The sequence below is a fragment of the Microtus pennsylvanicus genome, chromosome 1, assembly GCF_037038515.1.
Source record: "Microtus pennsylvanicus isolate mMicPen1 chromosome 1, mMicPen1.hap1, whole genome shotgun sequence".
Taxonomy (NCBI): Eukaryota; Metazoa; Chordata; class Mammalia; order Rodentia; family Cricetidae; genus Microtus; species Microtus pennsylvanicus.
The window spans coordinates 71,886,713-71,901,271 of NC_134579.1; the positions used below are offsets into that span (position 1 = coordinate 71,886,713).

The window sequence follows — 14,559 nt, forward strand, 5'->3', positions numbered from 1 at the left end:
TGGTTCCACTGCCTTCCCTGGTATCCTTCCCTTCCCTCCCACAGGTGATGCAGCACGCGTGGGTGGAAGGGAACTCCTCCGTCAAGTGTGACCGGTGCCACAAAAGTATCAAGTGCTACCAGAGTGTCACCGCGCGGCACTGCGTGTGGTGCCGGATGACGGTGGGTCGGTGCCCAGGGCGGCCCTACTTCTTTTCAGTGTGGGATTGGCTTGAGCTGTAGCCCGGGGCAGTGAACATTCCTGCAGAGGGCAAGTCTAGAGAGAAGGCGGAGAGGGTCCCAGAACACCCCCCACCCCAATTTGAGGTTCTCAGCCTCCGATGACTACTCAAGTTGCCCAGAGAGAGGGCTATTTAAGAAGTTGGTCACACTATTGCCTACATGACTAGCTGCTGGGAAGAGCAGGCTAGCTTGTGAGTTCTCCTCCACCTGAGGCTGGGGTCCCCACAGACTGGAACAGGGATTAGATACTGGAAAGCTCACTCTCCACACCTTAGCGTTAAAACTTGGCTCAAAGGCACATTCCTCTCAGCAGCGCCCTGCCGCGCCCAGGGGCCTGGCCATGCTGCTCCCATGCTCATGCCAGCGTCCACAGCTTTCTAAACATGACAGGTGCCACCTAGGCTGCCCAGCCTGCCTCCCAGCGCTAATTCTGGGCAGTGTCTTGTGGCCCCTGGCTAAATATCAGCCCTAAAGAGGAGGCTCCCCCAAGCCAGACAAAGGGACTCACACAATGCGGTGGTTCAGTTGTCTCTATACGCCAGCCTCCTATGGTTTTATTCCCAGAGGCAGGCCTCCTTCAGAGTGTCTAAACCAGAAATCCAGGGGCATGGGTGCAGAATCCACACAGAGGGCCACACTTGGAGGGTAGCTCTTGATCTCATTTCTATGACCCTGGCAGACATACCACGTGTTCACACACATAACCAAAAGTCCTGTTAATTCCAAAGTTGGTAGTGCTCCAAGACGTAGGGGCACTAGACAGCTCTCTTCCCCAGAAAACCTCCGCACCCACCTTCCTGATGTTTCTTTTTTCATTTCCGCTAATCCTTGTCTCCATTTTTCTTTCTCCAGTTTCACCGCAGATGTGAATTTTCGGCGGTGTGTGATGGTGGGGAGCTCAAAGACCACATTCTGCTGCCTACCGCCATATACCCCATCACCCAAGTAAGTGGTCCTCCCCCCACCAGGGCTCTGGCTTTTCTAGGTTCAGGGGTCAGAGACAGGCCACACCCACAACTTCACATGCCTCCATGTTTCCCCACCGGTTCTAAGGGCAAGTCTAGAGAGAAAGCAGAGAGGGTCCCAGAGCCCCACTGTTGGCCAGCCTACTGCCTACATGACCAGCCTCTGGGAATGTAAGCTCCAAGGGCTTATGCTTTGGTAAAGGTTGAAAAGAAGCCAGTGTTGCCCCAGGCAGATTGGGCGAGAACACAGATGCTGCAGCTTCCAACTGCTGCTTCCACGTGTTCGGAGCATCCCTTCTGAGCATCTTTCAGGCAGAGCCCAGCTCAAGGGACAACCCGGCCCAGGCCAGGTTGCTTGGCCTCCTTCCTCCCTGAATCTCCTCTCTCAAGGGCTCCTACCCAAGTGTCTCAGACATATTTGGAAACAAATGAAGATGAAGTGAGCTCCCTTTGCTCCCACCTGGAACCTTTTCTGCCTTCTGACTCCTGCACCTCCATCTTCAAACTATCTCCACCGAGTCTCCCTTCTCACCCCTGCCTGGAACAAATACTTTTTTTTTTCTCTCATTTAAAATCCTTAAAGAAAATCACCACTCTGGAAGTCCATTTGTCAGTTTCCATTAACTTAGACATATACCAACTCCATATCCCCAAAACTCGCCTCCTGTGGAGAAATGCAAGCATTTACTCCACCAACAGACAAGGACACCGCTCCTCACAGCACGGGTGCCTAGTTGCAAAAGCAGAGATGCTCCAAGATATAAAGCTAAACAAGCAATAGCACAAAAGTTTGATGTGTGGGGCTGGAGAGCCAGCTCGGCCGATAAGAGCACAAGCTGCTTTTCCAGAAGTCTTGAGTTCAAGTCCCAGAACCCGCATGGTGGTTCACAACCATCTATAAAGGGAACTGATGCCCTCTTCTGGCCTGCAGGCATGCATACACACAGAGCACTCATACATATAAACAAATAAAATTTTAAAAACGTTAAGTGCAGACATGCTTCATGATTCTCTTGATAAAACTCTTGAAGATCAGGTAAAACCAGGGTTGTCTGCAGAGACAGCAATTACATGCTTGCGTGCATGAATTCATGCACACACACACACACACATACACACACACACACATAGACTATCACGCCAGGCAAACGTCATTAGAATAAACAATGAACTTTTAAACAAGAAAGTAGAACAAGCAAAGTGAGGAACAGTAGCCACGCCCTGGCGTCAAGTCCTGCTGAGCAGGGAAATCGAGAATACGGCCTGCTTTTAAAGCCCGCGGTCAACTAGATTTCTGCCTGTTTCAGTCCCTACCATGCCCCAAGGTGACAGTCACCACAAGTGATGTAATCACAGGTTACAGTCATCACTGGGTCTGCAGAAGCCTAGAGAACCTTGTTGGGTATATTCGTTTCTGAGCTCCGAAGTTCCACTTTGAAAACCTCACCGCTTTCTACCTGTCCGAGTTCTTTCTTGCCATCTCTTGTAATGCTTTGATCTTGTCCTTGCAGTGGCCTTTGTCCCTCTCAAAGGCTGTTTGTGTTCTCTCTCACACAGGACAGGCAAGGAGGGAAGTCCGACGGCGGCATGGCCTCCAAGGGTGAACTTGTAACACAGGTACCTCATGAATGGGCCGTCCAACGACTTGTTCTAAGTGGGTCCAAAGTCTGGGGCAGGGAGAGGGGGGCTTGGGTTCTAAAGAAATGTGTCTCAGCATTTGCTTCTTATTCTACCAATTCTGTCACATGAGCGGACATTTACCCGGGCCTCTGGGGTTGACCTTTGACTGCCACACATACACACACACACACACACACACACACACACTATCACGCCAGGCAGTCTGCTAGACAAACGTTTGACTGCCTCTGGGGTTGACCTTTGACAGTGGTGAGCAAGGCAATTGGCTGATACCTTTGACATTCTACTTGGCTTTGTGGCCTCTTTAAGATAAATTCTCATGAAACTACAACTTGCAAATCTTCTGAAGAGTAACATGTGTGGAGTAAGATTGGACAGTGGGTCTTCTGTGGTTGCCCAGCTATCTCTAGAACACAGTCCATCAAAACAGTAAACCCAAAGGTTCTTGATCCTTAAGCGTGTGTTTATGACCTCATTTATCACTAAGCATCACCAATGAATATTTTTTGCATGCCCTCCATGAAGTTCTAAGGAATGCAGAGAAGGCACCCAACGAGGTACAAAAAAATGTCAGAACAGGAAACAGAAAGATGGGGTCTTATCCTAGGCCTGCGAGCTTCCATTTCCTTGTTATAAGAGTCAGTTTACTGTGTCCCACAACTGCTTGCCTCCCACAGTGCTGTAGACTGAGACAATGGAGATCATCTATTTTGAAATTACAAGATAAACTGAAATTGAAGATGCAAGATAAAATAATCAATAGACGGAAATGCTCTAGACACTCAAAGAGAAGTCTCTAGATGCCAAGAAAATAGTCTAGACACCACAGAGAAAGGAAGGGGTATAGATACCTAGAAAAGAACACTCTAGGCACTTAGAAGAGAATACACACACACACACACACACACACACACACACACACACACACTGAGGGCAAAAGACACAAGTTGTCCCACACTGGCATCAATTTGACTGGCAGGTCGCACTTTGAATGTCATCTCCCAGCTTAAGGGCTTACTCCCCTGGCTCCAAGATGCTTTTGAGTATCTCACAATTACCCTAGAAGACACCAGAATTCTTTGAAATCATAAACAACAATAATTGCACTTTGCAAAACTGTCATGTTGTGATAGATGGTTGTGAAGTTTAAAACTAACGATGCAGGCATTAAATATTGAACATGAGGCCAAGCGGTATCTGTGTGGGAATATCATTCAGCTGAATCCACAAAATTTTACTGAGAGCCCACTCCCGTGTCAGGCACCGTAGAGCCCACGGCAGCTCCACTCTGCTCCTCATCGTTTCTGATCTACCTGACTGCTTGAGAGCTTACCCAGGAAATGAAAGTCAAAAAGAAATGCAAAGAGTCGAATCTCAGTGCTGTAGGGAATAGTGCACATTGCACGCTGCAGCAGCTTTAGTTGCAGCGGCTGAGAGCAGTGTCACGTCACAGAGCCGATGACTCTGGAACCGAGTTCTGGGCTATTCTGGATTTCTTTAAGAGGTTACAAAGAAGAGAGTATTTCAAGTCATGGGACAAGAGCAAATGAGGGTGAGCATATGCATAGTTAGACACACTCACTGAGGCAGGCACAGGCTTCTGGGCCTAGCACTGAGTGGGGGGGACAGGAGAAGTGAGGAGAGAGAAGAAGAAAGGGGAGAGGCAGAGAAGGCCTTGTGGCCAGGCTTAGAGATTTGGATTTGATCCTGAGAGCAATGGGGTGTCATTACAGGTGTTTTTAGAAGAGGTGGCATGTTTGACGTGGTATCCCAGAAAGGAACTGGGGTGGGGGTGTAGAGCATTCAGCTGGGGGTAGGAAAAGCCTTAACAGCATAGGGACCATGAAGGCTGCAAGGAAAATTCTAAGAAAGAACTTGGCAGGCCAGATCTCCCCCTGGATGCCCAGTTGAGTAACCCCACCTTTAACAGGAACAGGACAACAGGCATGAGGGTCGATTTTATGGGAAACACAGTCTGTCTGGGCATGTTGGTGTGGTACCAATGATAAAGCATCCACTAGATAGAAGTGTGAGCTTGGGAGGAAAATTGGGTCAGGCTTGTGGATTTGGAAGGTGCAGGGGCCGGAGTGCTCGTGGGCATCACCTTAATGGTGCAGCTGTGTGACATGGTGGACGTACCCTCTAGACTATTTCACTGTGACCCTCACCGATTCTAACCTTGTGCCATGGGCACAATGCCACACAATTATATAATTTGAAGCTGGTGCTGTTGCCCCACCTCTGATCCCAACCTCCAGCGCTCACTGCTGTTAGCTCTCTTGAAAGTCTCTCAAGCTGGAGAGAGCTGTTTTTCTCCCTCAAAAAGCGCAGTCAGCAGACAAATAGCCCCCCTTCTCTCCTCCCTGCCTGGGCCTGCTTCCCGTCCACCCTCCAAAGTTTTCTCGACATCTACTACTGAATAATGCTCATTTCTTTTTCTTTTTATTTTTAAGTATAAGATCATCCCTAGTCCAGGAACTCACCCCCTGCTGGTCTTGGTGAACCCCAAAAGTGGAGGAAGACAAGGAGAAAGGTATGTCCTCTTTGTTTTCTTCAAAATAGAAAGACAGTTGGGCACAGTGTCACATAGCTTTAATCCCAGTTCTCAGGAGGAGTACTGGTCTAAGGAGGGAGGAGGCAGGCAGAGAGATCTCTGTGAGTTCAAGGCCAACATGGTCTACAAATCGAGTTCCAGGACAGCTGGGACTGTTACACTGATAAACCCTGTCTCAAAAAATAAAAACAATAACAAAATAGACATGCTAAAACAACCTGACCTGAACCCCTTCCTCCCCTCAACCCCAATAAAGAAGACTGCACTGTCAAGGAAACCTGGGCTCGTGGCCACTTGCCACTTCATCACCAGACCCAGGTGACTTAATTCCCCATGCCTCAGTTTCTCCCTCTATGACACAGATGGAAATGATATCACCTTTCACAGGGTAACCTTAAGGATTAGAATAGACCTAATGCTTACCCACGGACCTGCCACATGAGCCCCTGTGAAGGCTGCCAGAGTCAAGTTCAGAGGGGCCTGACTCTTCCTGTCCTGCGCCAAGTCTTTTCTTGGTTTTAAAAGACTTGGTGATACTCACCTGATTAGGGCCTCCTAGCCTATCCTGAACTCCACCTTCCCAGCGAGGAAAATGCAGGGTTTGGAGTAAGCTCCGCAGAGCGGGAGGAGAAATGGGGGCCCACAGAACTGCTCCGCCTCCCAGGACTGCTCAGTCCGGGAAATGAGCAGGTGGAGGAAGAGCAGGAATCCAGGTTTAGAAAAATAACATTAGGTAGGGCTCAGGCAAGTACACTGAGGTCCCCACCCCGTCCAAGGGGCAAGATGCCTCCTGACCTAACTTAGCGATCCCTTGCAGAGCCTGGAAACCAAGCCCAGACGTAGTCGCTGCTCTCAGTTTCCGGTCCCACCCCCTTCTGCTTGTACTCTTCTGAGAAAGCTGGACCTTCTCCCCGGGGGCCCCTAGCGCCCCTGGACAGTCCACAAAGGGCAGACTCACCCTACCCCGACACAGAATATAAAGAGGTCTCTAACCGACTTGTTCACCGGGCTTCTCTGCCATGGCTGCTGCAATAAGCAATTCCTGGGGCGGGCTGGAGTCAGACAGAGGGGTAGTTTGGGGCCTGAGGTAAGGACATGGGGCTGCCAGGTGCACTGGGATATGGGGGTAGGCATGCAACATTTCCCCTCTTAGGCTTAAGCCCCACAGATGGGTGCAAAGGTATTTGTCCCCAGGTGACTTCTGCAGTACAATTTTCCTTCTCTGTTATTCCTTTTTTCTCCCATAGAATTCTCCGGAAATTCCACTACCTGCTCAACCCCAAACAAGTTTTCAACCTGGACAATGGTGGACCCACTCCAGGGTATGGACATCGTGTTTTCTCAAGAAACACCCTCCCTCATCACCTTTGAACTCTAGGGCTCTTGACCTTTTCTGCCTACCATCTGCTCTCCTTTCTTTTTTCGCACACCTTCGCCTGGCCTGGTTATTGTTTGGGAAGTGGTGTTGATGTTCGGGGGAGGGGGGAAGCTATGTGCTGGCCATTGGACCCGCAGGGCGGTCAGGCTGGTGGCCTATTTGATCTTTTTTGTACTTTTAATGCCATCTCTCTGCAGACTGGCACAGTGACTCAAAGTCTGTCACGTGTCCTGTTATGGGAGCATTTTAGTCAAGTTCTTTCCCCCAAGCATCCAATTTTGCGGTGGTTACACGCCCCCTGACCCTTCTCCCACCTTCCTGCTCTCTAGCAGAAGGTGAGAAAGCGTGGTGAGAGGGCAGGGGGCAGGGCCTCTGTGACTTGACTGACGGTCTGGTGGACCGAGCTTGCCCACTTTATGAGAAATTGTCACCTCAAAGGGCTGGAAGGCGTCTGCCCAGTCAGAGCTGGTGCCCTAGCGCCATCTGCTGGTCGGGACTACCACACCTCCTGACCCGCATTTCCATTCTAGATTCGGTGAGATTCCTCCCACCGGGCTGGAGTAAGGTGGCTATAAATGGAGCCTGTCCCCGTCTTTTGGTTGTCTGACACAGGGGTTATTTATAGAAGTGGAAGCACAAGACCCAGTTAAAAGGAGAAAGGCACGCAGGTACAAATTCACTATCTGGAAAACTTACTCAGAAGTCCGTCCGGCTCTTGGAGTTGCCGTTATGGCCACGTGTCTGCGGGTTACTGCTGGATAGCACCACCGAGTGCCAAACATCAAGTGTCTTTTCGGCCCCTCTCTCGGAGGGTATTTCAATGACACGGGTTTCTCGGCCTTTAATTCTTTTTCCTATGACTGACAAGCTTGAGGTCGACTTTAGGTCTGGTGGGTCCAGAGTAAATTCAGTGTGCACGCTCATCTGTCCGCAGGCGGGTTGTCCAGATGAAGGGAGCCTCGGTTCAGAGTACCCCATCTAAAGAGAGCAGGGTTCTGCAAGGGAAATGAGAGAGGATAGCATTGTCATCTGTGCTAAGAGTCCCCCTCCCCAGGGTCTTCTCAGGCCACCCAGCTGAGAAGAGAAAAATACAGGCCTTGAGATCTCTAAATTGCACCTTAAGGCATCCACAGGTCCCATTTTCTCCAAGGCAGTACTTCTTGACTTTTTCTGCCAGGGACTCCTGTCGCAATCTGTTGGACTAAGGACTCCATCCAGAACGATATTTTCTAATGCAGAATGTGAAATAATATGGCATTTCCAGGGAAACTAATTAGGTGGAGAAGTAGTTAGAAAAACCTAAAAGACGAATTTGTGGCATGTAAATGAATATGGTCTGTCAACATATTAAACAGCAATATTCGTAGTCTGGCTGAATAATGGCTGTGAACTGAAAGCCACAAATGACAGAAAAGAGAGCGTTCCACTTACGGCACGGTTGTAATGGGACTGAAATAGCGACGATTGTGACATTCACTTTGACAAAGTCACAGGTGCTCGCAGAGCCTCTGGGGTCTGTCGCCTACATTCACAATCGAAAGACATGCTAAATTTCCATTAGAGATTAGGAAAGAGGTTACTGTGATGTGTTCTCGACACTACTCTGATTTCTGCCCACAGACCCGCTGGAGGTCAGCGGGCCCCAAGCCCTGCTCTACAGGATGCAGGCTCCCAGGGAAAATGGGCCTCATTCCCCTCGGCAGGGGGGCCCCAGAGGGAAAGATGAAGATCCAGATAATTAATTGAGTGCTTCTCTCTTAAAGAGGTGGTTATAAAGACAGCAGTCAGGAGAGCTGAGAGGAGTCAAAATATTACTGATTACCTGTATCGCTGCCAAAATGTAAAAACCGAATTCCTCAAATTGTTGAGAAATTCTCAGAAATGATTCTTCATTTATACTGAATGTCGGATCAGATTCTCTTTGTATTAGGATGTTAGTGAGTGCGCACGCGCGCGTGCACACACACACACACACACACAAGTCACACCATTGATTTTTATCCGTACTCAGTAGCTCTGCATAGGACATCCTGGATTCAGAATGCTAAGTGTCTCTTTCAACCCCAAAAGAATCAAGAACTTTTCCTAATTCCAAGGGAACACACAGACTGACTCAGAAGAATCAAGTTATTAAGGTTGGAATGAAGCTCACCGATAGATAGTCTGCTTGACAGCCTGGAGCCCGGGGTTCAGTCCCCAACACACGTGCATGTGCACACACACAGACATACACACTATAAATGTTAGTCACAACCTACTAATAAGACCACGATGGCCTTTCTTCTTTCCAGGCTGAACTTTTTCCATGACACCCCAGACTTCCGTGTTCTTGCCTGTGGCGGAGATGGGACAGTTGGCTGGATTTTGGATTGCATTGGTAAGAATGGCCAGGAAGGCCTTTCTTTACTTATTATTATAGATAGTGGGTAAATTTAAAATCAGCAGAAAGCAATGAACTAAAGAAGGAAGGGAGCCGTGTCTTGTCCATTCTGTGCCCCTTTCGTGTACGGATGCTTGATTAGATATGGGGGGAGCGGTGCTGAAGAGTTTCATTGAAGGCTTTGTCTTTAAAAGAAATCTGTCCCAGACAGAGCTGGGCAGTAACAGAACAAGACAGATTTGAAGCAGAGCTAGAGATCCAGATAGTCACGTGATGAGTAAAGGCCAGGGAGCTGAGCACAGGTCACAGTCCATGGCGAATCAGCTGGAAAGGAACACCTGGAGCACGTCCGGAAGGTGCAGTTCAGTGCAAGCAGAGACAGACCATGCTGGGCTGTGTCCCTACCTCGAAAGGGCATGAGAGGGGGCTGGAGAGCTGGGAGCCTGAGTTCGAGCCTAGCCCTGCCTGGATTCAGAAAGCGATGGAGATTGTGAAATGTTGGGATCAGGTATAGTCAAGATAGAACCCAGGCAAATTCTGCAGCAGAGAACAGAAAGACCAGAAAGCTGCCAACAGCGGCACCAGAATAGGCTAGCATCAAAGTCAGAGGGGCAGGAACAAGCCATGAGCCCAGGGCGGCTTCACACCTCCTCTCTGTCATCACACAAACGCTGCCTTGAATCCCTATGAGCCAGATCCTCTTGTAGTCACTAGAGATGCCACCAATGTATAAAGAGGCAAAATTCCTGTACCAACGGAGACTATTTCTAGAGGCAAAAACCAGGCAACAAAGAAATGAGTGAAATGTATAGAGCATCAGAGGGTAGTAAAAATGTAGGAAGAGAGGAACAAAGGGAGTCTAGGGATGGAGCGAGGTTGCAACCTAGGAACAGTCAAGGACGAGCTCACAGCATATGAAGTGATGCTATTTCCAAGAACTGGAGAGTTGAGCTGTGTGGATGCCTAAGAGAATAGTCCAGACAAAAGAAGCAACAAGGGCCAAGGCCCTAAGGCTGAAGGCAGACCAGTGTGACCAAGAGCAGGGCACACACAGGAAGCAGTACAGAGGGAGAAGCAGAGGCAATGAGGGTCTGGGTCACATGGGTAGGTAAAGCGTTAGGTGGAGCATGGCTGTTAGAGTGGGAGAGCCCCAAGACATCAGGGGGTTTAAGTGAAGAAGAAAGGTGGCGTGCTCAAAGATAAGAGCAGAAGCAAGGAGACCAGTTAGGAGCTCCAACAGCAACCCAAGAGAGAGTGGCCAGGGCTGAGCCACATGGAAACAGCAAGGCATGAGAAGTGTACAAGTCTGGATGTCTTTAGGGGGCAGGGACACCAGGGTCTGCTGGCACCTGGGACACGGTTGATAAAAGGATGAGAAACATCAAGATTGGCCAGACTAGACCCCAGCCAAGTCAGGCAGGGAAAGGGAGGCCTTCAGAGTAGGAGAGGAGAAGGAACATCAGCGAGCTGCTACCCGCCTATAGCCAGGCTTTGGTCCCCATGCCTACACGCACACCCCAGATATACACACACACATACACACCCCAGATATATACATATACACACACTTCATACACATCACACACACACAAACACACACACCCCAGATATATACATATACATACACACATACACACCAGATATATACATATACACACATCATACACACCACACCCACACAAGATATATGTATACACACACATACACACACACTAGATATATACATACACATGCATCATACACATCACACACACACAAACACACACAAGATATATACATACACACACATCACACACAAACACACACACCCCAGATATATACATATTCACACATCATACACATCACACACCCCAGATATATACACAAACACGCATCATACGCACACAAACACACACATGCCAGATATACACATACACACATCATAAACACAAACATACACACCCCAAATTTATACATACACACATATACATCTCTCATACATACACACCAGATATATTCATGCACATACATGCGTTATACACATACACATCTCACACACATATCATACAAATGCACATGCCTCACATACAAACATATCATGCACATCTCACACACATTATACACATACATAACATATACAGACATCAAACACATACATGTCTCACATACACACACATATACATACACATTATACACACCTCAGACACATACACATCTCACATATATGCATCAAACACACATATTACACACATATACATCACATACACACATCAGACATGTACACATCTCACACACACATCATACACATATACATCTCACATACATGGTACACATACACATCACAGACGACATACACCACACACATCACACACACGCACGCACACACACACCACTCTGCTGCCTCTGTGGGCTCTGAAGTTTGTGGGAAGAGAGAAGACGCCCATTCAGGAACTGTGAGAGGAAAGGCAGCTCATGGCTGCAGTCTCAGCCCTCAGTCCCCTTAGTCCCACTCACTAAGAGGAAGAAAGCCGCCCTTGGAGAAACTACACAAAATCCCTCTACAGAGAACATCGGAGACAGATATAGCTCAGAAAAAAAGAACCGTGTGCGATGAAAGGGATGCTAGACTTGCTCACACAGGTTACTGGTTCAAAGAGAAGCCAGGCAGGACAAAGGAAACTGTAGTGTGCTGCTTTCTTCATTCACCATTTGAGCACGTGTGCCGTGATCTCGCCACCCCACTGAGGCTCTCACTCCCACCTCCCCCGCTACAATCGTACTGCTCTTAGCCTAGCATCAGTGGGTTTGCGGTGTGCATAAAGACACCAAGAGCTTCCTGTGGTTCTTCAGAAAATGAGGAGACTCTTCTAATGACTGCGGGGCTCAGGTAGTTGAGTCATTTGCTCTCCCTCCCATCCTTCTCTGGGGGGTTCCAGCCACCCGGCCCTGCTCTCAGACCCTCAAATGGGGCAATCTTTCTCCCCACATAGAGCCTTGTCCAAGTGGTCCTCCTGTCTGGAGTGCTCCCCAGCCTCAAATGAAGTCTAGCTTCTTGGGGTGGGGGAGGCTCTCCTACACATTAGTCAGCTACAGCCACCTTGTAACAGGACCGTTCCCCTTCCCTCTCCAGTAAAAAGGTACATTATGTGTGCAAATATATGGCAGCCATGTCTCTACCACAGACTGTAGGCACCATGAGAGCCTGGCCAGGGCCACCTCCCACCGCATCTGCCATTTGGCAGGACTCAGTGGACCCAAGTGGAGATGCCAGGGCAAATGAAGTTATCGGCCATTCAGGGGACAAACAAGTGAACAGTTACATGAGAATATGATACAATCAACACCCCCGATGCTCTAGGAGTCACCAAGTGCAGACCCAGATGACAGGAGGTGACTTTTGTGCTGAGAAACAGGAGCGTTAGGACTGAGAAAAGTTCAGGGTGGTTTCGTGGCAGGGTGGGAAGCCGAGCGAGCAGAAGGTGAAGGCTAGGAAGAAAGGCAGAGCCTCGATCCTGAGGCGTAGGCTGCTGAGGAAGCTGCAACACTGATAGAGGAGAGCCCTAACGTGGAGGATCTGGGGCCCAGGCATTGCCCTCCAGGGCGGAATGCGGAGAACACACCAGGAGAGTGGACCTGGAGGCAGAGAGAGAAAAGGAGACTGTGGAACCAGGACAGAGGAGAGGAATCAGCCCTGCACTCACTCACTGTCTCCATGGGGATGGAGAGAAGAGGTTGCTGGGAAATCTGTTCCGGAGACAGCTCACAGGAAGTGCTGTGTGGGTGAATGGAGTGGAGGAAAAAGGAAAAGCTGGGATGGCATGCAGATTTCTGGGCTCAGGGCTGGAAGGATGGGTAACCTCAAGGTGGCAACCTCAGGAGAAGGGACAGACAGAAAGAAACAGGTGCCCTCCGGGTGATGGGAGACTCCAGTCACATGTCAGGAGCAATCAGAGTTCAGTGCGTATTTCCAATTTCCACTCAGCCCATCAGCGGTAATCTCGGCCCTGAGATCAGCCTCTTCCGGCACAGGGCAGGCCACTGGTAGTGACTCTGAATCCCTACTCTGCCAGGAAAGTCCCAGTTCAAGCTCCCCACACTGATCCCTGTAGCCCTCCCTAACCCCCACCCATGGCTAATATGTTGAACACCTCACAGGGCAAGGGTCTTTGTGCATGCCCCCTTAAAACCCCACAGGTACCCGTACCTCCCCCTCCCATTTCCCTGCCCTGCCACCATGCTGAAGACTACAGGCAGACCAATGCCCGGTTGACAGTGACATCTCCCTAACTGTTCTGGCCACGCTCCTGCGCAACCATAAAGGGAGTGGGGGGGGATCTGTATTCTGGGAAGCGTCAGGAGTCACGAGATGATAAACTGGTATGTGGGTGTCACGTAACACCTGCAGGCTTTCTTACTTTAGCACCCTGTTGCTGCTTAAGCTTTAAAATAGACGTGGCTTTCAATGAGCTTTGTCAGTTTTCCAGAGACCCCACCACCACCACCATTCCCTACCGCCAGGCACACTTCTCACTGTGCCCTGCCTGACCCCCGAGGGCAGCAGGATGGGCTTGAAGCCAGAGATCTGAGTTTGGATCCAGGCTCTGGAATCGCTTTTCCTTCATAAACCTCTTCCTTGGCTAGGTTGCCGTAGGCAATGAATGAAAACAAATATTGGTCCTCATCAAGTGTTAAAATCGCACGAGCCGATGTTTTTGCAGCGTGTGCTGTCACCTTGAAGAACAGAATTGAGACGTGTTTAGGATAAATGGGTGCAAATTATAGGGAGAGCGATTTATCTCCATAGGAAGAATTGATTGACAACGTCAGCAAACTTGCAGCAGCTAGCGCGTGGCAAACGTTGTGGATGGCCTCAGTAAGGGGCGTGTTTTCCATTGCAGGAAGGATTCTCTGATTACAGTGGGGGAAGGCAAGCAACCAGTGGGGATTATAAGATAATGCAGCCACCTTAGTCACGTGGCATGTCTGTTCCTTCATGTGGGTTGCAGATAAGGCCAACTTCACAAAGCATCCACCAGTGGCCGTCCTGCCTCTCGGAACGGGGAATGACCTTGCACGATGTCTCCGCTGGGGAGGAGGTGAGTATGCACGCCTCTGACGTCACACTGGAGCTGAGCATTCAGGCTTTCACGGATGCTGTGCAGGGACAGGTAGACTTAGCTTTTACCGGTCACTGTCCACAGGAAGGTAGTTGACGGTCATTTCTGATCCATGATCCTGCCGTTCCATGCTGGATCTGGAACAGGAGCCCTCTCCTCTAGGTCCCAGGGTCCTGCATGGTCTCTTCGCATTGACTACAGTCCTGAAGCCATCGGCTTAGAGCCTGCCTCCTCCAGCAGGACCTGCCTACTGTAGGATAAAGATAATCTCAGCCAGCCCCTCCTTATACATGCTTGTCCTTATGCATGGATTCAGAATGTAGC

The 14,559-nt window shown here is 49.4% G+C and overlaps 1 protein-coding gene across 6 annotated transcripts in view; it reads left to right on the top strand.

The window, feature by feature from the left end:
* The window catches only part of Dgkg (diacylglycerol kinase gamma), a 207,806-nt gene that overhangs the window by 100,809 nt on the left and 92,438 nt on the right, over positions 1-14,559 (top strand). For 4 of the 6 annotated variants that reach the window (XM_075967983.1, XM_075968007.1, XM_075967997.1 and 1 more), the window contains 7 exons: positions 45-161; positions 1,074-1,166; positions 2,744-2,803; positions 5,281-5,360; positions 6,629-6,703; positions 9,051-9,136; positions 14,125-14,214. In XM_075967983.1, the coding sequence (XP_075824098.1) occupies positions 45-161; positions 1,074-1,166; positions 2,744-2,803; positions 5,281-5,360; positions 6,629-6,703; positions 9,051-9,136; positions 14,125-14,214 (601 nt within the window). The remainder of the gene's footprint in view (positions 1-44; positions 162-1,073; positions 1,167-2,743; positions 2,804-5,280; positions 5,361-6,628; positions 6,704-9,050; positions 9,137-14,124; positions 14,215-14,559) is intronic. The other 2 variants (XM_075967989.1, XM_075968003.1) reach the window with 1 other exon arrangement.